The 25317-nt window shown below is 46.0% G+C and overlaps 1 protein-coding gene across 5 annotated transcripts in view; it reads left to right on the plus strand.

The window, feature by feature from the left end:
• NRP2 (neuropilin 2) overlaps positions 1-25317 on the plus strand; it is a 261021-nt gene that overhangs the window by 210290 nt on the left and 25414 nt on the right. Inside the window, exon 16 of one of the 5 annotated variants that reach the window (XM_053281633.1) lies at positions 9714-12730. The exons of the other annotated variants lie outside the window; for them this stretch is intronic. Within the exon in view, the coding sequence (XP_053137608.1) occupies positions 9714-9994 (281 nt within the window). The 3' untranslated portion in view covers positions 9995-12730. Of the gene's footprint in view, positions 1-9713; positions 12731-25317 lie in introns of those variants that run through there. 5 annotated transcript variants of the gene reach the window in all.

Here is a 25317-nt window from a genome sequence, read left to right on the forward strand (position 1 = left end):
CTTGAATGGGCTGAAGACTTCCCAAACTGGGCAATTTGGAATTCAAAAATAATTATTCAAAAATAATTGAGGCCAGTGGGGCAGGGGGGACTCTGGAGACACCCCCCATGGCCTCGGAGAAACCCCTGGAGCAGTGGCAGTGAGTTCTATTTCTGTTTAAATAAAAATAATTTTAGACTCGCGACCCCGCCCCCTGAACAAGCTGGTGGTTTCGGCTCACCCCCCGAACCCGGGGGTGAGGGGTGGATTCAGTCTGATATCAAGCCATCAAACCAAACTGGTTCGATGTCAAACAGGTTTGTTTCCGAACATCTCTAGTGCAAGGCCCTAAAGTGTGAAGAGAACCTAAGAGCAGACCTATATGTAATAAGAAACTATCCAACTGCAAAAATTAAACAAACAAACCAACAAACCAGTTCCCAGCATATCTGCTACTTAATACTGCAGATATTTCATTCATTGTATTTGCTTTGAGTCTGGGAGAGAAGGGTCCATCATTTCATATAAGAGCCTCCTTATACTGAATCAACCAATAATCCATCTAGTCCTGTCAACCAGTAGTCTCAACCAATCACCCAACAGTCTCAGCACTATCAGCTGAGTGGTAGCAGCTTGCATAGGTCATCTTCAACTGTTATCTTTCCTAACCCTGTGACTCTTAAAATGAACACATTCCCTCCTCCTTTCCACATCCTTGGCTACAGCTGGTGGCAGCAGGAAAGCACCGAGCATAATGGCATCAGATTAAGCTGCAAAATATGTTAAGGAGGGGGAGAACTTGGCACGGTGCTGCCATTTCCAGGGGTAGTGTGTGTTTCTCCTAATGCGCAGTTCCTCCCTAAGGATCTCAGATTGCGAGGCCAGGAAAGCCAGCAGCTGAAGAAGATCTTTGCAAGCTGCTGCCATTCCCTGCCGACAGAACAGGGTGGGTGGGTTGACTCCGAATAAGACATACTATTGGCTGACTCCGTATAAGACATATATGGATCCTAAAGATGATGGTATCTGCAGTGTTAAGCAGAGAGTGTAGTAGCAATTGTTTTTAGCAGCATTGATAGTATAGAAGGTTGTTGCTAAGGCTGGTTTATTACAGAGTAGAAGGTAATAGAGGTTTATTACAGAGTTTAATAAGACTGGTTTCTTACAGAGGAGAAGATACACTGACTTCAGGCATTCATTTCCCACAGCTGCATGTGAACTTCCTGTGGTATTCCTTTGCATGCTCAGTGGTTGAGCGCATGCCGTTTTGCATACAGAAGGTCCCAGGTTTAGTTTCCCAGCTGGGGCTGGGAAGGAGCCCTCTCTGAAACCCTGGAGAGCTGCAGCCGTCCAGAGTAGACAATACTGGCCTAGATGGATCCGGGGTGTGATTCATTAAAAGGCAGCTTCATATATGTTCAAAGGATATGATTGTGTGCCTGACTGCATGTTGGGAATTGCAGAGAAAGCCACGTGAATATGGCCAACTCCCCACTCAAGAAGGCGAATAAAAAATATCTGGTACTCTTCGCTTGTCATTGGTAGACCTATATATATAGTGAGGCGCTTCACGCAAGCAGTGTGAAGCGCTGAAAGGAGGTCTGCAGGGAGAGCAGGTTTTCCTGACCCCTGCAGACAATCTCTTACCTTTCCCTGATTCCTGCAAGCCTCCCGAGGCTTGCCCGGCAGCTCTGGGGGTCAGGCGCAGGGAAGTGCTGCCCCCCCTGCCCGGAGTCCAAATAATGCACAGTGAGAGTGTGCAGTGCATTCCTGGGAGCCCCCCCCCCATGTGTGGGCTCATGCCCCAAACCCAGGTTAAGCGGCAGGCTACTTTAGAGGACCTGTTGGCTCCCAGTGGTTCTCACATGCAGTGAAAATCAGGCGGGGCTTCCCTAGCCCTGTTTTCGCTGCTCGTGAGAATGGCTTCGATATTTAATTAGTAAGGCCTCCTCACTTTCAATCAGTCCATGGACCACACAGAACATGAAGATGTCCTTTTCTTTCTTTAGACAAACTCACAAGACACTGAAGAAAATGTTTTTTTGTTCTTGAAATGTCAGCTCAGCTTGACATTTCAGATAAGCCCATGTTGCCCTGGACCAAGCCAGGAGTCAGAGCAAGGGAAATACCGTAGCAGCCTTTAGCCAGAATAGGTCCCTACAGCAGGCTAGAAGGCAGTGTGGGCTTTGTGGAGCAGCACAAACTGTGCATTGAATAGTTTGGATCAGCAGAGGTCCCTCCATTTCACCCTGGGTGTAGTGATAATTGGACTACTGGTGGATCCAGATCCTGAAGTGCTAGTGACTTGGCTATAAGAGACCGAGGATTAAATGGTTGTTTGTGTTTTCATTCCTCTGCTGCCTGGGTGGCAAAGCAGGGAGATCAACTGGAGATATTTGCATCATTTGTCACTTTGCAGGACAGTTTGTACTTGCTCAGCCTCCCGAAGGAGATGGGCAGCTTTATTACTTCAGTGTTGTTTTATGGTTGCTTTTGTAAACGTTTTCTTCTTGGTGCTTGAAACAGGGTTCAATTTCCTTCAGAAAATTAAACAAAACTTCTCTTTGGGGTATTTTGTTTGGGGACAAGCAAGAAGGGTAGAGAAACTGGGTGGGAATCGGGCTGAATATATATTTGCTCCATACATGTTGTCTCCTTCCCCTTCCTTGCAATCCCCCACACATGGATCATTCATTATTTTGGGCTCTTCCACACATTTTCTGCAGAAGTGGGTTTCTAGCTGACCTCCAGTAAAATCTCCTTTGCCTCTCATAAGTGATGTCAAGAATTCCCCCTGCCCCACTTAGACTGGCTGAATTATCCTGGGGAATTTTTGTCTTTCCCTGTAAAATGTGGCTTGACTGCCTTGTAAGTGTCACCTAAACTCGTTCTGCTGTTCCCTTGCCCTTTGCTTGCTACTTACTATGCTGTGAACGGAACAAGTTGAGCTATCAGGTACTAATGGCCGTGCCTTGGGGACAGGGGGATTAAGACAGCCTTTGGCCTCTTCCAATTCTATATTCTGAGTCCCGTCCCCATGCAAATTTCCTCTAGAAATACTAATCGAATGTCTTCTCCATACTTTTGGCCCAGAACTATATTTGCTATAACAGTGTAGCCATGGGTCTCCTTTTGTGTGTGAACCCAAAATGAGAACAAGTTTGTGAGCGAGAATGTAACAGGAACCTCAGCCTAGGGAAGGAAGGCAACAAGCTATGGTTGGGGCCTCAAGCTATTTAAGCTTGCCAAGTTTCTCCACAGGAGGGAGTGGGGAGGAGAGGATCAAACAAACTTCTTAATGCTGCAAGTTGATGAAGAATGAAGACAGGCAGCAACAGATCCCCCTCACTTCCCTAAGTGTTGTCCAGGGAGAAGGAGGAGGTGCCTGCAAGCTGATATCTGCTGTAGAAAGTCTTAGCATTCATGGTACTCTAGTTATGCCTGGTACAGGCTCAGCACAAGCTTTACTGCACGTTCTCACTCTCTGTCATTCTGCTCTGCTGCTGAGGGGTCATCTCTGGCGGTGGGTGAGAAGAAAGGTCACCTTTCCATTATGCTCTCCAATAAGTGGCTTCTCTGTAGAGATGGGGGAGGTGTCACTTGCTGATGGCTATGATGGTGTCTTCTGGCTCATGTGCATGAGGAGGGATTGCACCGTTATATCACAAATTGAATCTTTTCTTGTGCCTTTGCTACCAATGCCTGCGTGCTTGTTGATTTTCTGTTCTTGGAGAAACCCCTGTTTTGGATGTCATTTTAAAACTCTTGCTAAACCCACAGTTTCTGTGCATGTGAGGCAACTCTTGGATAGGTAGGCTGTTACAAGGAGAGTCATCTATCCCCCTGAGGGATCTTGTAGGCTGGGTTATGAAGCAGGCAGTTTCCCAGAGAGTCACAACCAAAGGCTTAAAAATCAAATAAAAATATATTTTATTGAATACAGTGTAGAGGCTTGAATGTGATAGAACATGTAGGCATTCCTATGTGACACAGAAGGTGCAAGGTGGAAAATCCTCATTCAGCCATGATACTTGCTGGATGACTCTGGGCCAGTCACTTCTCTCTCAGCCTAGCCTACTTCACAGTGTTGTTGTGAGGAGAAACTCAAGTATGTAGTACACTGCTCTGGGCTCCTTGGAGGAAGAGCGGGATATAAAATGTAATAATGTAAATAATCATTACTCGAATGCATATGTTATACTGAGGAGTGGGAAGAGGGTGGAGGGTGTTAAGGGAGAGAGGGAGGGAGATCGATCCAAGTGAAATTGGATCAGGTGGGAAGGCAGAACCAGCAAAGAGATCTGGAAAAGGAGTGGGAGAAGGGAACAGACAAACCTGAAGATGTCCAGGTAAAAAAAGTAGTATGATCCTATATGAAGATCCAGGAAGAGAGCTGAGGAAGGTGGGAGAAAGGAAGTAGATAGAGTCAGTCTGGAGGACTGGAGAAGGGAGGGGAGGGCAGAAGTAAAAAGCCCTGAGTGAGCCCAGATAGAGGAAGTGGATTGACTGGATCTGGAGGTCCGTGGAGGGAGCAGAGGAGGTCTCAGAAGTGCTTCAGAATGTCCATGCAGAAAGTCTGTTTCAGGGTGCAGCCTCCTCTACGGATAGGATGTGGTAGCCATGCCTCCTTCCTTGCTTTACTTCCTAGGCTGCCTCTAGCTTCAGTGTTGAACACTGTTCCTTTCCTGGACTCTCTCTCTCTCAAACACAAGTCAAGCCAGACTAGACACCTCTGTAGGGATGCCAAGGCGGTGCACAGATAGTCCCTTTTCTGGACCCCGTAACAAGTCCACAGCAAGACAAAGAGCACTTGTAATGCATGGAGGACATATCTTATGAAGAGTTGGTTCCATTAGGACTGTAATTGGAACCTTCCCTCACTGAGTTTATAGCCAATCAGATCCTTCTCTGTTTTGTTTTCCCCTTGGAATTTTTTGAGCACGTATGGCACACACACAGATTTTGATGCCAAGCAACACTAGTAAGCATTTCTGAGCTGAACACCAAATGGACACTAATTTGCAGAAGCCCAAAAGCTATTAGTTGAAGGGATCTATCCATTTTGCATGCACCCTGCCTTGTTAGTGGGGTATGGATGGGATGGACAGGGCAACCCAGACCTTCTTGGAAAGGGTGACCCACTTCGGAATTTCATTTCCACTTATAGCTAGGAACATAAGAAGCTGCCTTATACCAAGTCAGACCATTGGTCCACCTAGTTCAGTATTGTCTACCCAGACTGGCAGTGTCTTCTTCAGGGTTGTAGCGAGAAGTCTCTCTCAGCCCTATCTTGGAGATGCCAGGTGGGGAGCTTGGAATGCTGCTCTCAGAGCAGCCCCACTCCCGCCCCCATTCCCTAAGGGGACTATCTTACAGTGCTCATGCATGTAGACGAGATTCTCACAATCAACCAAAAGTGAGCTAAGGGAGCCTAGCCTGCTTTTGGGAGAGTGTGAGAATCACCTGGCTCGCAGGCGAGCCCTGCTTCCTCAAAGCAGGTAACCCGCTTAGGTATCCTTCCCCTTAGACGAGATTAGTGGAACGACCACTCTGCTAACCCCATCTATTTGATTGTGTATTGCACGGCAACACATGAGGAGACCCATACCAGGAGGCTGAAACAAGGAGGCTCTCCCCGCTAACCCCATTCAGGCGAGTCTCACTGATTCTGAGACTCGCCTCGTAGTCTCCCATTCACATGCAAACCAGGGTGGACCCTGCTTAGCAGAGGGGACAATTCATGCTTGTTACCACAAGAGCAGCTGTCCACTCCTCAGGAGAGGACTCCTCAGAGTCAGCTTCTGCTGACCTTGGTTAAGATAATGTAGGAAGACCCCCTTGTCCCTATTCTCTCTCACATGTTCCTTTAACAAGTATACTCAGAAGGAGATAATCCCTTTGCCAGCTCCAGGATGCATGCACACCACAGCTGTAGCCAGGGGCGTAGCTAGGGGAGAGGAGGCCCGTGTTCATCCCTCTCTCTGGCGGCCCCCCAGAGTGAGGGAGATAATGAAGAAAATAAGAAGGGATGGAGCTGGAGGGTCCTCAGGTGCTGGGGGCCCGTGTTCTTTGAACCCTTTCCCTCAATTATAGCTATGCCCCTGGCTGTAGCCATAGTTTATGCATCATGTGGGGTGGGGTGGGGTGGGGTGGGGGGAGGGAGGGAGGGAGGAACTGGGACTTGTATAGACCACTTGGTCTATACAATACAGCTTGGTATGTTTCACTGTTCACAAGTATTTCAGAGAAATGTGATGTGTGAAGCAGCCCAGAATCCTTGGGCTTTCTGACTAACTCAGGGCAAACTAGATGCAACAGGAGCGGCTATGTTTGTTTATTCATGTGACTCACCTGTTCACAGAAGCGATGGGTGGGTGGGTACTCAGTTTTTCATCAGAAAGGACACCTGGATCTCTGTAGCCTGAGGCACGTTTCTCCTCAGCCCAACCCAGCCCAGCTCTAATACTGGACTGGGAGAAAAATGCTAGCAGTGATGTCCTGAGAAGGGAAGGTGGGGGAGGGGGAGATTCACCTCCCCTCACTCCCAAATACCTTTGTTGTTAAAATTAAACACCCGTTCTCTACTTTATGCATGAATGAGGAGGATGCATGGAACACAAACATGGCTGCCCCTCTTATTTCCTATTTAGGTCTCAAATACAGCTTGGGGTCAGGCATAAATGTGCTCTAGGTCTGTCATTCTCCCACACACACACACACACACACACACACACACGCCTGCCCCCCCTCCCTCACTCTCTCACTCTCCCCCCTCCCTCACTCTCTCACACATACACACACACACACACACACACACACACATGTCGGATCACAAGCTATCAACTGTTCCTAACTTGCCATAGGCTTAAATATATTAAAAAGGACCTCTCTTAGGCTTCCTCTGTGAAGGCCAAGCCCCACCCATTACAGACAGAAATGCAAAATGGAGAGAAAAATGGGCCAGGCCATGTGATTTGGAAAGTTGCCTCTGAGACCCTCTGCCATCAAATAACAAAGAAGAAATAAATTTCCCAGACTGTCTCTCAAGTTATTTATGATGACTTGTTTCCCAGTGCCAAGTTTGGGAGGTCTAAATGGTATATTTGGGAGAATGAAGACCATTCTGTTTCTTGAGGAGGGGGGATGTAAAACATGAATGAAGAAAGCTCTGCATTTGTTCTGGGACATATCTAGATGTGTTTTCTGAACTGACAAAAGAATTGTTTTCATATGTGCACACTGGATGAATACTGAAGAATCCTGACCTAGCTTTTCTGAAAAGTGCTGCTGCCTTAGATGGGCATGAATTAGAGCTTTAACCCTCATCCAAATGGGGTAGGGGGGATATACAAATGGTATGATGGAAGTATATACTACCCCAAGTCGAATTCCAATATCATTTGGGTTAAGAAAATGTCTCTAAACAAATCAGTATGTGAAGTGGCAGAAGACAGTATGTTTCACAATATTCCATGCTGGGCCAGTTCAGACAATACTTCAACCTCCAGCCCCAGCATGTGCAATAAGAATGTGTATACACCATGAACATACATGTCTCCTCAGCACAGAGGTGCCTTTCCCTATTTGTGTGGGGAGGTTGCTTGTCCTCGCTTCTGTACACATGCGACAAACACTAGTTTAAACTAGTAGCGTGTGCAGAGGGCATGCATTCCTACACAGTGGGAGGAGGTGAAGGACATGCTTTCTCATGTCCTCATCTCATGTGCTAGAGCTGGTGGGCAAAGTATCTTCTGAACTAGCCCACTTTCAGATGGTGGTAGAAAGTTTGTTTTGGGTAGACACTTGGTTAGGACAAAAACAGAAAACAAAACAAAAAACTCAGTGGCAAAATAAGTAGATTTCTGTGGTAGGTTTGTGTCCCAGCTGCTTTTTTTGCTTCAAAAGAATGGTAGGTAGCTTTACTTTGGGGACATTGAGGCTATTCCCACGATCAATGGAAAGTTCCTGTTGATCGTGGGAACCACTAGGCTCGCGGGCAAGCCCGGTGCTCCCAAGACAGCTAGTCCGCTTAAAACACCCTCCCCTTAAATGAGGTTAATGGAGTGAGCTCTCCGTTAACCTCATTTTGTTACTCGTGTGTCACCACAGTGCATGGCGACACACGAGTAGACCCCCGATTGGGAGGCTGCAGGCAGCCTCCTGGGTTCAGGGGTCTCTCCAGGATGCCCTATGTACTTGCGCGGGGCATCCTGGAACTTCCGAGGGGCCAGCCGTCCCCCGATCCCCGCCACCCCTGCTGGCTCTGTGACGGATCCGGCAGTCTCTGGGCAGGATCGTCTGCAGGGAGAGTGGGCTAAGGCAGCTCTCCCCGCAGACACGACCGAAGCTCTTCTCTTGGATAATGAGAAGAGCTTCACAGTTTATTAAAGTGCAGATGTGAACGTCCTAAAAGGACGAAGTTGTTGAATCACTTCTCTGTGAATTGTATAAAGAACAGCTTGCCCAGAATAGAATTCTGCCCCGCCCCCCAGTTCTCTGGATGATTTAAGCTGTAACTGGTTTTATATTAATCAACTAAAACTTTCATTTATTAATGGGGGGAGCAATTTTAATCAGTGAGGGGGAAATTGGTAGATAGGTAGGACTGTGACTTCAGGGCATGCCTGGTGTTGTGTTTTTTCCTGACTTTTATGTTTTTGCAATAGAAAATGAAAAAGAAAATATTAAAAATAAGCTTTCTTTCTAAAAAATTGTAGCATTTGCTTATTAAGTTATGTTTTATACATTTTAATATCTTAAAAAGGCATTCAAATTGAGGTATTGGTGATATGCACATTTATTAAAATGGTTAATATATGCCATTTAACCAATGATTAATTGGTTAAATGGCATATATATGTAAGAGAATTAAATTAAGCATTCCAGGAAAAGTGGGACATGGGAAACGGAGAAATCCTAAGACAGCTATAGAGTCTGAATTGTAGTTTGCAGTAGTAATTAGGTGTGAAGTTATCAGTACTATCAAATAAAAGTAGGCCAGTTCCTAAATAACTTTAAAAGAGAGTAAGCCCCATTGAACACAGGGGGACTTACTCCCAAGAATCCATGAATACAATTGTGCTGTTAATTCTTATTTTAGTTGTGGTTTGCAAAGTCATGCCAGAATCATGGAGGGTAAACCTGATGGCCTGTTGGGTTCAGAAGAACTAAACAGGGGGTTGGTTCTAGGATCTCTAGGTCTCTTTGCATGATGGCTTGAGGAAGAGCAATGTCTTGCTTGTAGATTCTTTTCCATTTTCTTTTCCCATAGGAATGAAGCATGTTTTCCTCTCTAGTATCTTTTCTGTGATCCTGTCACAACCTCCTTCGTACTTTGCAATTAAACTCTTGTCACTTGTTTAAAAATGTGATGTGTTTTGTCATTGCTTGACAAACAAGTGCCACGTTGAAACAAGACTGGGCTGATTGAGGGGGGAGAGGATGGCAGGGAGCGGGGGACTGTTCCTACCAAATATAATGGCTATTAAGGAAATTTACATCCTCATCCTCCCTCCCAGCCTAATTAATGAATTGCTTTAATTTGCCTGCTTGTCAAAAATCCAAAGTATGTTCCCGCCAAAGGGAAAGCTCGGTCATGCAGACCTTATTTTAGCTGCTCGAAACTCTTAAAAGCATGCCTCTGTGTGTGTGTGTGTGTGTGTGTGTCTTTATTTATTTATTTTTACTAGCCTGCATGCATCCCACCTAGCAACGTTCTTCTGTCTCTCCCCCAGGGGGCACCCTTCTGCCAGGGAGCGAGCCCACAGTGGACACGGTGTCAGTGCAGCCCATCCCAGCCTACTGGTATTACGTTATGGCCGCCGGAGGTGCTGTTCTGGTGCTGGTCTCCGTCGCGCTGGCCCTTGTGCTCCACTACCACCGGTTCCGCTATGCGGCCAAGAAGAGTGATCACTCCATCACCTACAAAACCTCCCACTATGCCAACGGGGCCCCTCTGTCAGTGGAGCCCACCTTAACAATAAAACTAGAGCAAGACCGCAGCTCGCACTGCTGAGAGTGGAACAGGAACACAACAAAAACAAAAACAAAATTAAGACTTCAAATATGTTGCCTCAATTTTGCACTTTTCTCCTTTCCCAGCATATATGTGAACTCGAGACATCTCTTTCCCCACCCCTTTGCTCTTTTACAAACTCTTAACTATAATGCTGCATCCTGGATCGCGAGAAGAGACTCACTTCCCCTTGTCTCTCTGAAAGTGAATGCTCCTTTATTTTTATTTTTCAAAGACTTTATTTTTTTCTCAGTAGACAACTTGCAAGAAAACTCAATAGCAGGTCAGGAGGAGTATGCAAGAGTATATGTGTGTGTGCTTGTATATCTATATATCTATGTATGTAAGTATGCATGCGTGTGTGATATTGGCTGGATGGCTCTTTAGAAAGGTCCTTTGGAACTTGCTTGTACTGCTATGACTTTCACAGGGACTACTTTTTCCTGCCCTGCCTTGTGAAAGCTCTGGGATACCCTTTTAATGAAGAATACACAGATTTGTTTACTTGGAGAAGTGAACGATGCTTTTTGTTGCCTTATCTAGCTCTGGCTGGGTTTATATTTGATATCTTTAAGAAGGTCAGCAGGTTTGTACTGGTGAAAAAGAAAAGGCTATGCCAAAGGGAAGCAAAATTGGCAAACTTCCCTCCACCCCCACTCCCACAAGCCACAGTGGATGATGGGAAGAACTGAGAGAGGCTCGGAGATGGTCAGATCTGAGATCTTATATATATTTTTTCCAGACATCACAAAAACATAGCCATCGTTTTGGTAGTGGAATTAATCCCTCAACAAAACAAATCTTTTTCAAGTTGCCTTATAAAAGAGAAGCTCATAATGAATGTTCAGTTTATCTATTAAACCCAGCCTTATTGTAATGCATAGTAGACATCAGTAGATTTAAGGTTTTGGAAAATGCTGTAGCTCCATGAATCTGAGGAGTAATCCTCACACTTAGTGATCCTTCCTTCCTTCCTTCCTTCCTTCCTTCCTTCCTTCCTTCCTTCCTTCCTTTTCTTCTCTCTCTCTTTTTAATTATTTCTGAATTTTCTTCCTTGTATTGTTACCAGTAATTTACAAAAGACAAAGAACGGTTTCCCTTCTGTTTTCTCTCTCCAAGTTCACATAAATGGCTGATTGACACAGTTTACATTTGTGGTCATGTTGCTTCTTAAGATGTTGGTAATGACATCTGTCAACCAAAGCCCCAAGAATAGGGCCTGCTAAAATCCAGATATCTCTGCATCTTTTAACGAAGGAGGCATAATGGAATCTGCGATAAGCCTCCATCTATTGATTTGCTCTGAAGTAATGCAATGGAAATGCCTTATATAGATTAACAAGTGATAACACACAAAGGTGGTTGGAATTGTTCAATCTGATATATATTTTCAGGCAAAATACATCTCCACTGAACACGATTTTCCGATGTTTGCTTTAAGAAAATGCAGTTGTGACTAGTTCTTATATCTTTCTTGAAATCTCCAGCCACGCTTTCTCCCTCATTAGAACCAGAACCTAAGAAAACATCAGCAACACTGTTGTACTGTGGGTAAAGGCTATGGGTACATTCCATAAGGGACTTCTCTTGTGCAAGCCCTATTGAAATCAATGGAACTTGTGCAAAACACTGGTCCCTCCTTGAGCAACTCCCATTGATTTCATGATGTGGAACAAATTCCCAGTGGACCGAATCCCATGGATACATATGGTTGGCACAGAGGTCAGGGATTCCCAACCTGCGGTACTCCAGACATTGCTGAACTACAACTCCCATCATTCCCATCCACAGTAAATTGTACCTGCAGATGATGGGAAGTGTAGTTCAGCCACATCTGGAGGACCACAGGCTAGATCCCCTGGCATAGGTCATGAAAGATACTGGAGGTTCTTTGCCAGTTCCCCAAAATAACACTTCTTCTGAGGATGTATGTCACATTCCTTCCACCCTGTGTCATTCAGGTAGCATGCTTCTACTGCATGTAGCAAATTTACTCTGCCAAGGTGCTTGCTTAGCTGGGTTGAAGCCACACAGTGCTGTTTAGTAGATAAACTGTTATTTAATGTGCAAGAGTGTATATGAAGAAAAAACAAACAGTGTGCGTGCTGATACACTACATTCTGAAAGAGGGGATATGTGAGAGCAAAGTGATCACCTGTTTCATATCACAAAATGGGGAGGGGGAGACATTCTTCTTCAAGGAGGACCTCTTAGCAAGGAGCTCCATCTTGTGTCAGGAGGTAATCAGGAAGCCACCTCTTCAGAGTGCTTTGTTAGCTTTGTGGATCCTAGGAAAACGTCCTCCAGTGTGGAAATAACTTGGTATTAGCAAGCATCTTGCTTTCTGGTACTCATGACAGGAAATCCCCAAAGCAAACTAATCACAAGTCATGGTAAACAATTTTCCCCCACTGGGTGTTCTGCTCCTGTTTCTGCTCTTAACTACAGTCAAGAGTAAATACATCCAGTAGTATTCCAGATCTCACCCTGGGTCAAATGTGTTAAGTCTGGATGTGTTCTAACCTGATTTACCCTGTTTTTAGAAATTTGCCAAAGGCTGCCCTTTGCCCCTCCCCACCAGAGATTTTCACTGCCACCTTTCACCCTCTCCCTTTACAGCTGTGCCATCGTCAGCATCGCCCAGTTGCCTGTGTGTGGAAATATCTTGTGGAATTTTGAAATTCTTGATGATGTATTGTGTGGAATGTAATAAAAATGATGATATTTTTATACATACATCTGTTTTTTTTCCCTTTTCCATTTTGCAAACAGTCTTCATCTGAACAAACAAGCTGTATTTCCAAATGCTCATATGTACTGTAGGTATCACAGGTTCTTTCCCTGAAAGCCAGGTCCCTCCCCGCTACCCAGGGGAAGTGGGTAGCTGAGAGAGGAACAAGACTCTGGGCAGTCAGTTTGAGATGTGGAGACAAGTTGGGAGAAACTGCAGTTCCTCAGATTTCCTGCAGTATTACAAATGTGGCTGAAGTTTTTATGGACGGAATAGGAGTTGACAGCATAAAAATGAAAAGCAGATTAGATTAGTTAAGCCCACTGGAAGATGTGGTGGTAGATTTCTATCATCCAAGTAGGGCAGTTTGGAATCTTGTAGGTCTCCTGATTCTCTAAAAACACTTGGTCATCTCCACTTTGGAGAGTTGGGTCTTAATACATTCAAGTGAATGGTTTGAAAGAGAGGAGTGGGTTGGATTTTATCATTATGTACTAGATCAGTGTTTCTCAACCACCGGTCCGTGGACCGGTGCCGGTTCACGAGGCACTGGGTACTGGTCCATGAGGCATCACTAATAAAAATCACCCCCCCACAAAAAAAAAATTGGGGGGCCGGCAGGGGCTGCCGGGAGCTCCCCGGAGCTCATTTCCAGGCAGCCCTCACTGCTGGATGACGTTCATTTCACTTCCTCGAAATGAACATTATCCAGCGGCGAGGGCTGCCTGGAAATGAGCTTCGGAGAACTGCCCAAAATTGTTTTTGGGGGGGTGCCTGGGGGTTGGGGTTGGAGGTGAGGGGGTGACCCCTTTACTAACTGCCAGTCTAGGAAATGGCACATGGATAATGTACCGGTCCATGACACCAAAAACGTTGAGACACACTGTACTAGATCACCCATTTTTGCTCAGGGCAAATTTATCTCAGTGGGAGAGGGGGTGGGGGTAGGAAACTACCATGCTCCATGAACTCTATGGAGTTCACTGCCACAATGAACACACAGTGGCCAATACCTTTTGCAGTGCTAAGAGTGCAGAGGCAGGGCAGCGTACTTTCAGAGCGGCTGGAGAATAGCTACATTGAAGCCTTCTTCTGCAGCCCAGCAGAGGGAGAGGGGAAAGTGATTTTTGCTTCTCTCCTCCCTTCCAAAGCCCTTTTTTCTTAGAAATATGTCCCCGAGGGCTGTGTGACTCTTAGAGACATATTTCTGCAAGCAAAAAGGGCTTTGGGAGGGAGGGGAAAGAAGCAAAAATATCTTCCACCTGTGCCCACACTGGACTACAGAAGGCAGCTTCATCACAGCTATTCTCCAGCCTCTCTGCAAGGGTGCTTCTCTGCTTTTGCCCTCGCAGTACTTCAAACCATGTGGGCCAGTGAGTACCACATACTCACTACTGCAGTATAGAGTCCCCATATCGCTCATAGGTGTGCTTTGAAAGACTAGATGCGTTAGACATATTGTTGAGTGGGTTAAGAGATGGGCAATCCACATGAAGTGGTCCTGTCCAGTTATGAGGAGAGAGGGGCTGCTTTTCCAGGCTCTTGTTTGACTTTACATAACAGGATTGTCACCCACTAGAAGAGCTGAGGGCTATATGGAGTTCTGTTACCAATGTCTGACTTCTCCTGATCCTTTCACATATCGGTAGGTTCATGGGGTTTGGCTTAGCAGGTGTTTCAGGATAATAAATGGAGGGATAGTAGATTGTGCCTGAGAAGTCTCAGGTTCCAACTAAATGGTATAAGAGATATGGACCTCCTGCCACACTCCCCATCCTTGGTGCCATCTAGTTAAACATGTGAGGTGTGTGAAGTAACATCTTCACATTGCCTCCCTTGCTTCACATCATCGGCTGTCAGAGGCAGGGGAAAGCACAGCATAATGGTATGCATTGTGTGCAACTATGTTATCACATGGGGGGTGGGTGGGAAGTGACACATAGCTGTGGCAGCCCTATATCTCTCATAATGAAGGTCTTCTCATGATCAGAGAGAAACTCTGCAAACAAGCAGCCTCCAAACCTTGGGCGGCCGGATCGGCCACCCACACAACTGCCGGCTCCGTCACAGAGCCAGTGGAGGCTGTGGGGATCGGGGGCCGCTTGGCCTGTGGTGGAAGTTCCAGGATGCCCTGCACAAGTGCGCAGGGCATTCTGGAGTGACCCCCAAGGCCGTGAGGCTGGCTGCAGCCTCCCAGTTGGGGGTCTACTTGTGTGTCGCCGCGCGCCGCGACAACACAAGAGCAAAAAAGTGAATTTAATGGAGCACTTGTTCTATTAACCTCATTTAAGGGGAGGGGGAATTAGGTGGGCTAGCTGCCTTTGAACCACTGGGCTCACCCGCAAGCCCAGTGGTTCCGGCGATCAGTAGAAAGCAGGCTAGTTTCCCTTATCCCACTTTCTACTGATCGTGGGAATAGTTTCAATATCTAACCAGCATCCAAAGTGATAAATTGGCCAAGATCCCAAATTCAGGAACATAGGAACATAGGAAACTGCCATATACTGAGTCAGACCATTGGTCTGTCTAGCTCAGTATTGTCTTCACAGACTGGCAGCAGCTTCTCCAAGGTTGCAGGCAGGAATCTCTCTCAGCCCTTCTCTTGGAGAAGCCAGGAAGGGAACTTGGAACCTTCTGCTCTTCCCAGAGCAGCTCCATCCCCTGAAGGGAATATCTTGCAGTGCTCACACACCAAGTCTCCCATTCATATGCAACCAGGGCAGACCCTACCTAGCTGGGGGGTGGGGGGAGTCATGCTTGCTACCACAAGACCAGCTTTCCTCTCCTAAAGAAGAAGCAAAGCTTCAGCCAAGTGGGGTCCAGAGGCAAGTGCATGGTTGCACAGGTTTCCAAAGTGGTAGATAACATGCCAGAGGCGAGCAGCATAGTCCAGGCAGGAAAACACATCCAAAAGGCCGCAGGTCCAGGAGTGTAGTTTCTCATGAGGAGACCATTTGTTCAAGCTGAAAAAAAGCAGGCCTTGGGCTGAGATGTTATAGAATAGGTTGCACTGCATGGGGTTTGCCTTGGTGCTGAACCATTGCATTGGTGCAATGCATTGGTCAGCTGACCTGGTGCTGCTGAATCAGCAGGTGGGGTTTGCCATGCTGTCTGGGATAAGGTAAGCGCTCAGCCTGCAGTTCCTTCAGCAGATGGGCTGCCTCCATGGTGCTGGAGTCTGGCCAGCAGGAGTCCCCAGTCCAAGACCCCAGATGCCCGATAGGTCCTCCACCCAAGGACTAAGTTATACCTTACATCTGACCACTGATAAGTGGTGGGGGTTTTTTGTGGTTTTTTATGAGCCATGTAAATACGTGAGGAGGAGACTCATGCAAACAGTAGATCAAATCCTGTGAGCAGGGGATTCTTGCTTGTCTAGCACATGCTCCTCATGGACTTTGATCTACCGTATAAGCCCTTTCTCATGATTAGGGCATGCGGGAGGAAGCCTTGAAAAGCTTCTCTGCCCTGCAGATGATCCCTCTGTCCGTGCTGGGTGTGGAGATGCACGCCCAGACTTGCAGCTGCCTCCTCTGGCAGCGCAGAGTGTCGGGCTGAGACATATCACACACACACACCCCGCCCAGAACTCCCATAATGCCCCATTCAAGTGTGCGGTGCATTATGGGGCTTCCCCCGGCAGTGGTCGGGAGGCTGCTGCTGTGTCGGCGCTGCACGAAGCCATGTAGCGCTGACACATGACAATTTAGTCTGGGCTAAGGGTGCACTCATGCCCTTAACCCTGGCTAACAGGTGGGGCTCTTGGGTGGGTTTGCTACCATGCCGCTGCTGGGAGCTGTGTGGCTCCTGGTGGTTCTTATGCACAGCAAAACCGGGCTTGGCTTCCTCAGCCCAGTTTTGGCTAATTGTGAGAACAGCCTTTGTGAGTTAATAAAGGCTAATGCCCATAGTCCACTTGTGCAAATATGAATTAGTCCCAACTTGAGGAACTGGCATAGAAGGTTGTTTTCTTAGACTGAGTACAGTCTAAGTACAGTTTGAGTACAGTCTGAGTACAGGTGAATGGAGGGACTTGTTTAGATGATTTGGAGGAGATCAACACTAAGTATGCAGCCCATGGAGTGTGGCAAAAGCTGGAAGCGGCAGTAAAAATAACCATGCATCCGTATCCTTGAGAATTTTTTGGCAAAGAAAATAGCAGTGGATATGGCACCTGTAGGTTAATTTTATTACTTTTATTTTTATATTGTATCTATCCTCCACTGCATTGTTCAGGGCTCCATTTGAGCTCAGGACTCAGTCCTGAATCTTTTTTTAAGAGTGAAATACAGAAGTGGGGTGAAATAATAATGGATCAGAGCAGCTCCATTATACTCTTAGGCAGAGTATCTTTCCCTCGCCACTGAGTAATCTCAGCCAGTAGCCACACATCTAGTGTGAGGCTAGTGAGGAAGTCTTCCAAGGCGGAGGGCAGGGCTTGAGACCTGGTACCTCCTCACTTCAGTTGAAGCCCTGGCAGTACATTTATATCTGTACTGTACTGTTCAGGCTAATTGCAGCTAAAGTTTGAACCCCATTGATGCATGGGATTCAGGCCTGAATGATACCTTCCCTCCCACCCACCCCCATCCCTGTCTTTTTTTCCCTTTTTTCTTTTCTGTCATTGCTTGTCAGGAATGTAATTGTCTTGATCAGCTGAGCCAACTTGTATAATTCCTTGGGGGTTTTGCTAAAGGGTTCAGTTGCTGATTGTGATTATACCAGATTTCTCAGGAGGGCATACCCAAGAGTTTAGAGATGGATAATTTCATAATGTCCCAAAGGATTCAGGACAGCTCAGCTATAGCAAAACAAGGGAAGAAGCTGCCTCTCAAGAAGCACATTTGGAAAACCGTTGCTTTTTAGGATGGGTTTCTGCCGGCCAACCAGCCCATCAGGCTGAAAGCTTAACGTTGCTTCAGTGCTGGGCATTGAGCCACTTCACATTTGCCTAAATATAAATGAATATACATGTAGAATAGTAGCACCATCTTGATTTTAAGGAAGTTTTCTTTCCATTATGCAGATGCCAAAGGAAGCAGAGAATACTTTCACTGTTTGTCTTTACTTGGGTTAATGTAATAAGGCTCACTCTTGGAAGAAATGTGACTTAATCCTACAGCTTCCACTGAAAAGTGAAATTTGAAGCAAATTCTGCAGCCTAACAGAATAACATTTTGCAACTTAACATGAGAACATAAGAACAGCCCTGCTGGATCAAGCCCAAGTCCCATGTAGTCCAGCATCCTGTTTCACACAGTGGCCCACCATATGCCTCTGAGGAGCCTACAGGCAGGAGTTGAGGGCATACCCTCTCTCCTGCTGTTATTTCCCTGCACCTGGTATTTAGTTACTTCCCTGAGGCTTTAACTGGAATTTAGAGAGACTCTAGAGAGCCAGCGTGGTGTAGTGGTTAGAGTGCTGGACTAGGACTGGGGAGACCCGAGTTCAAATCCCCATTCAGCCATGATACTAGCTGGGTGACTCTGGGCCAGTCACTTCTCTCTCAGCCTAACTTACTTCACAGGGTTGTTGTAAGGAGAAACCTAAGTATGTAGTACACTGCTCTGGGCTCTTTGGAGGAAGAGCGGGATATAAATGTAAATAATAACAAATAAATAATAAATAATAATAGACACATCTTGCCTCTTAGTCTGGAGGTGGCCTATAGCCCTCAGACTAGTAGCCATTGATAGACCTGTCCTCCATAAATATATTTAAACCTCTCTTGAAGCCATCAAGGCTGTTGGCTGTCACCACATCTTGAGGCAAAGAATTCCATTGGTTAATTATGCGTTTTGTGAAAAAGTACTTCCTTTTGTCGGTCAGTTTCAATCAGTTTCATGGGATGACCCCTGGTTCTAGTGTTATAAAAAGGGAGAAATATTTCCCACTATCAACTTTCTCCACACCATGCATGATTTTATCAACCTCTGTCATGTCTCTCTGTAGTTGCCTCTTTTCCAGCCTAAAAAGCCCCATGTGTTGTAGCCTTGCCTCATAAGGAAGATGCTCTAGGCCAGGGATTCTCAACGTTGGGTCTCCAGATGTTCTTGGACTTCAACTCCCATAATCTCCAGCCCCAAGGGCCTTTGGCTGGGGATTATGGGAGTTGAAGTCCAAGAACATCTGGGAACCCAACGTTGAGAATCCCTGCTCTAGGCCCCTGATCATCCTGGTTGCCTTCTTCTGCACCTTTTCCAGTTCTACAATGTCCTTCTTGAGATGAGGTAATCAGAACTTCACATAGCCTTTTTATCAGGTAAAACAGTTGAGGAATTTTGAAGGAAGCCGAAACTGTTTCAGTTGGAGCACACTTTTTTGCGGGCTGCAAGAAGTTTTGCACATTCATAGATTGCCACTGAATTCTACCAGAAAAAATTGTGAATTTGTGAAGCAAATTTGGATCTAACAGGCAAAATGTATGAGGGATGTCAATAGAAGCTGGGAGAGTTTCAATAAGACTAGCAATATTTCTCAGAGGAATTCTGCATATCCTCAAATATGTTATCGGTTCTTCATTTAGGATATTTATTTATTTATTTATTTGATTTGATTTGATTTGATTTGTATACTGCCCTTCCAAAATGGCTCAGGGCGGTTCACAATTAAAATAAACAACTAAAACAGTAAAGAGCTAAAACAAATTAAAAACAATATAACAATTAACAAATTAAAAACATTGTAAAACAACAATTAAACAATTACAGTGATTAAAATCTTGAAATCAGGTTTTTAATTTTAAAATAAACCAGATATTAAAAACCCCAAAATTTAGGAAGCTGAGAAAGCTTGGGTGAAAAGATGGGTTTTCAGGTGTTTTTTGAAAATTGCCAGAGATGGGGAAGATCGTATTTCAGCAGGGAGTGCATTCCACAATCTCAGGGCAGCGACCCGAGAAGAAGGCCCGTCTCTGTGTATTCACCAAACAAGTTGGCGGTATCTGGAGACAGACTTCCTCAGATGACCTCAATGGGCGGTGGGGCTCATAATGAAGAAGATGCTCTCTTAGATACCCAGGGCCTAAGCCGTTTAGGGCTTTGTAAGTTATAACTAGCACTTGGTATTTTGTCCGGGAACCTATTGGCAGCCAGTGTAACTCCATCAGTAAAGGAGTAACATGGTCTCTCCAAGATGACCCAGAGACCAATCTGGCTGCTACGTTCTGAACCAACTGACGTTTCCGGACTATGTACAAAGGCAGCCCCACGTAGAGCGCATTACAAAAGTCAAGTCTGGAGGTCACCAACAGATGTACCACTGTTTTGAAGTCATTGATCTCGAGAAACGGGCACAGCTGGCGTATCAGCCGAAGCTGATATGCGGTTGAAGGAGGACTTGGTCCCTTCAGGTAGCATCCAGCCCTTTGATTCTGTGCTCAGAATGCCATCATGCAGCCCTTAAGGCCTTTATATCTAAAATAGCATGTTGCTTGACTAGAGTTATGAAGTGGTTAAAAGCATCACTTTTCGGGAGACTTCACACAATACGTGGCAAGCAGGGGCGTTGCTAGGGGAGAAGGGGCCCGTGTTCATCCCTCTCTCGGGCGGCCCCCCCCAGAGTGAGGGAGATAATGAAGAAAATAGGGAGGGGTGGATCTGGAGGGCTCTCAGGAGCCGGGGGCCCGTGTTCTTTGAAACCTTTCACTCAATTATAGCTGCGCCCCTGGTGGCAAGTCTGGTTGCCATGACCTGGTGAGCATGGGCTCCCGGCACAAGTCCCAAGTTTCAGGCCTGGTGTGTTGTGTAAACCCGCTCATGTCTGGTTCCTGGGCTGCACTTCCCTTCACCACCTGACATCCACCACCTTACTTCAAACCTTGGTTAGAGGTATTGGGTGGTGGCAGAGGGAGGTGAAACTGGGGACCTGGACATGCGCAGGTTCACACGACATGCCAGGACCAGGACTTGCAGCTTGTGCTTGCTAGGATCTGGCAATTCGTGGAAACCGGACTTCTTGTTGTGTGATGCTTTCCTTTATTAAGGTCCATCAATGAACCCAAATTTAGTTATTTCAAAACAGGTGACATTTCAAAGTTATTTAACGAAGACAATGATCTCCACGGCTTAATAGGGAGTTTTCCAGTTTTGCAAAGTTTTGCAGTGTTGGAGATGCTGATTTCGTCTGCTCTCCACCTGTAGGCTGCAGAGGGACTTTCAGGGAGCTCCATTAGCATCTACCACATAAGTGTCTGGAGAGGGATTTGCAGGAGCTTCAAAACTGACACAGCTCAAACCAGGGCTCAACAATAGGCTTTTATGCAAAGCTCTGTGCAACTCTATACCTCATTTTTTGGGCACTGCTTTCCACACTTCGTGATCTAGTGCTAAACTGCACAAGCAGCAGTGCAGGAAAACTGCTATCAAGATGCAACACACACACACACACACACACACACACCATTGTTTAGAAAATCATCTTCATCTTGAATGTGCTGTCTGAATCCAGTGAATTGCACCTAGATAATTCATATAACAATGCTTCACTATTTAACACCCTTTTTGCAAAGGTTAAAGTATTCATAAAATCCACATTGTTTCCCTCCAGTGTTCAGTGAACTGTATCAATTCATCAGAGCAATTAGCAGATTAATGCCTTCAGCTATAGTATTGTCTTAATCTGGGCAAAGCAGTAATGGGGAGCAGAAATGGTCATGTTCGCAGCAGATATCAATTTTCATAATTCTCCTGTCTTCAGGCACATTAGAGGTATTCACCCAAAGAGCTTGATTGATTACTCTGAAGATAGCGACCGCCCAGAGGAACAAATGTGGGTAGTTAGAGGTATTCTGATGCGGAAGTGTTTGAAGTCAAAATGCCAAGCAGGTTATTAGGGTCAGACTTCAAGCAGCTGTAATTTTTAAATGGCAAAGCTCTTGGCTACTAAACACTTTCCATCTGAGGATGGGATAAAAAGCTGAAGACGCTTGAGCTAAGAACAGATATCGCTAAGGGTGGTATGACTGGATGATCAGTATTTAACTTATAATGAGGAGCCGTCTGAAAAGAGAAAACAGGGAATAGTGTGTTTGTGGTATGCACCTTTTACGTCATGGTAGAAGAGTACTATGCACTCAGTCAATATCAAATTAATATATGACCGGTTTAAAACAAGACAGGACAATGGTTTGGTTTGGTCTTGTTTTCCATACTGCACAGAGTTAAGCTGGGGCACTCTCTGCCACTAGATAAAGCAATAGTAAAGAATTATTTCAAAATATGCTAAGAATAGTTCTTGGGTGGATTAATATCAGCCAGTGTTTACAAGGGTGTTCAGAGTATCCTGCCCCCATCCCCCCAGACAGAACATTTGTCTTAATGCTGCAGTTATTCTTAACATTTTTAATAATTAGAGTTTATGTTTAAACAGAAGAGGATTGGGGAAGAGTGCTGGTCTTGTCGTAGTGAGCATGAATGGTTCTCTTTGCTAAGCATGGTTTGCCTTGGTTTGCGTTTGGATGGATGACTCTATATGAACGCTGTACGATATTCCGCTTAGGGAATGGGGCTATAGCTCACTGGAAGAGCATCGGAGTTTCCCAGATTCAATCACTGGCATCTCCAAGTAGGGCTCTTGCCTGAAAGCTTGGAGAGCCACTGCCAGTCAGTGTAGACAATACTGAGCTAAATGGACCAATGGTCTGACTCAGTATAAGGCAGCTTCCTAGATTCCTATGTTACTCTGTTGAATACCATATGTCAGAACATCTGGGTTTCACCTTTTATGAAACAAGATGCTAAGGCTTCACTATTGCAGAGAGAACTCACAAGCAGTAAATGGCATCATAATTAACTGACTTCAACGACTCAACTCTTTTAAAGGCTGTCCTTTGCTGGCAAAACATGTTCCTCCCCAGATAAGCGTGCCAGATTACATCTTATCTAACCACATTGCAGCTACAAACGAGGATGCAGCTACAGATTCTCCTGCCCTACTCCTCCCTCAGGCCCCTGGCCCCTTCCCTCTTTTTCCTACCCGTGGGGCAAAATGGGATTGTTCAACAGGTGGGAAAAACAGGTGAGTGATGGGACCCATGGAGAGTCAGGCAGGGGAAGCTGTGGCTGCTGCACCCCTTTCACAGCTGTTGAAAAGAGGACATGTTTCTCTGGGCACACACACACACACTCTCTCTACAGGGAGTCCCAGCCAATTAAGAGTTCCCTGTGGTGCCAAACACATGTTTTAAAACACTGTCCAAATGTTACTTCTATTTCAGCACGTAGGATACGGGCGCATACGAAGCAGCCTAGTGGCACCCCCCGGATTTAGCTTTAAACGTAAAAAGGAATTAATGATAATATAAAGTGCACTTGCCCTCACTCACGGCAATCTGAGGACCGTTTCACATCTAAGGCATAAGTCACTTTTGAGCCTGTCTTGCACTATGTACACTATCAGCTGTTTATTATTTGTTGGGAAAGAAAAATCAGAGGAGGACATTTTTAATTTTTGAATCACAGATGTTGCATTCATGTTAAACACACACACACACACACACACACACACACTCACACTCTACTGATTCAGGCAAGAGCTGTTTTTAAGCCTCATCTGTGGAAACTCTCTCTAACTCTCCCCAGGTGTTTGGAGGCTCTGTCTATGCGTGTGTGTGTGGTGTGGTGTTTTCTGGGGAGGGGTGCAAGTGTGGCTGCTAAGCAGGGTTGTTTGGGCAGTTTCCCGTAACAGCCATTTCATGGTAGCAAGGCATCTGTTTCTCCAGCTGTCCTTTGCTGTCCTAGAACAGCTTCTGCTTAGGCCACATATGAGTGCTTTGCGAGTGGGTGGCACTCTCTGGTCCAGAGCTTAGGTGTTAATCATCAAAAAGGCCCTCCTGTGTCGAAGGCCTTCATATGCAACACAGCAGTCGCAGTGCTGGCCCAGAGGTTGTCAAGCCGACACCAGAAGCTTTTGTTTTTGTGTGAAGCTCTGTCCAAAACATTTCAGCTTGGCAGAGTTTTATTTAAACATTTCAGCTTGGCAGGTTTTTAGTCCTTATATAAACGAAAAGGAGTTCAGAGTTTTGTGGGGATAAGCTGTTTGTCAGCGATTTGGATATTTTAAGCAGTGAAATGCTAAGCATGTGCAGTGGTAATATTCCACAGTGAGGCTGTTCTCACGCGCAGGCAAAACTGGGCTAACGCCGCCAAGACCAGGATCATGCCCAATCCCGGCATCCTGTCAGCAGCAAACCTTCTAAGCTAGCCACTCTCTTAAACAGGGTTCAGACCACGAGTGCTCTCTTAATCCCGTTTTTGCTGATCATCTGCCAGCAGCTGGGGCTGGGAGACTGCAGGACTCCTGGCCAACATCGGGAGACTCCCCGTAATACACTGCACACTCACACGGTGCATTATGGCAGTTCTGGGGGCTTCCCGGCCCCCAAACCGCCCGGCGGCTAGTAGCAGCCGGTGAACCTCAGGGCAAGCGATCTGCTTACCCAGCAAGAAGACCAGGATCATCTGCAGGGGAGGGGAGCATTTTAAGGTTTCCTCGCCTGCAGTGTGGAGCCCTTTCTCCATGATCGTGTGGAAGGGCTCAGGATATATATATCTGGTGACAGCCCAGTCCAGGCATTGGGAGAGCTGTGTGGTGAAGTGGATGGGGAGTGCTGATGGGGACTTCGACCTGGGAGACCTGAGTTCAGATCTCTGCCCTGAAGCTTACCTGAAGCCATCCATCATGTCTCAGCCTTGCCAGTCTCACTGGCAGGCCTGGCCCTATAAGCAAGGGGGCTTTCCTGAGACAGCAGATTCAAGGGCAGCAAATGGTGTGTTCTATTAATTAAATATGATAGCTGACATGCTGACTATAGAGGCACCAGCATTTCTAATGAAGCACTGGTGCTGTGCGGGTGTTGCATTCTGGACCAATGCAGCCATACACCTGGGGGGGGGGCTGCGTGTGGTTTTCGCTAGTTTCCCTTGCAGTCTAGAAGTAGGTCCCTAAAGGTTGTGCTGCCTTCATGGACCTACTTCCGGTTCCCTGGAGTACGTCTCCAGCAAGGAAGACTGGAGAAAATCCCACTTTTGCCACTCATGGGCAAACGGTGGAGCTATGTTAGTCTTGGTGCTTCCTTAGTCTGGATGTCACTGCTATTTTTTAACTGTGTGTTGGTGGAGGGAGGTGCTTCTGGAATTTCCACATCATGCCTCAAAACAGCTTGGGCTGACTCTACTCCAGGGTTGCGACAGGATAAATCCAATGTACGCATGAGCTCCTTGAAGGTGAGGTAGGATGCAAATGAGACCAGTAGATTCCATTCATCACTGATCTCAATAGGGCTATTCTGGAGCAAATGGATAGTAAATAGTTGCCTCTGTGCTTATGTCTGGGATTTGTTAACTATTTCCCATTCATTTAAAGCAAGGGACATCTTGCAGCATTCTGGGGTTGGCATTTATGGAAGTGACTTCTTTATAGCCCACTCCTCATGTAATAATTACAGGGTGAGCTCCCATGACCCTATGTACAATATTTACAGAATCGTAGTTTTGGTTGTTGCTTGTAGCCAAAGATTGTTTAGTTAGTTTCTTACAGATGCATGAAATTCAGCCTCTTCTGTGGCCCACCTCTCCTTCCTTTCTTCATCTCA

This window comes from Hemicordylus capensis, chromosome 1 (assembly GCF_027244095.1).
Source record: "Hemicordylus capensis ecotype Gifberg chromosome 1, rHemCap1.1.pri, whole genome shotgun sequence".
NCBI lineage: Eukaryota > Metazoa > Chordata > Lepidosauria > Squamata > Cordylidae > Hemicordylus > Hemicordylus capensis.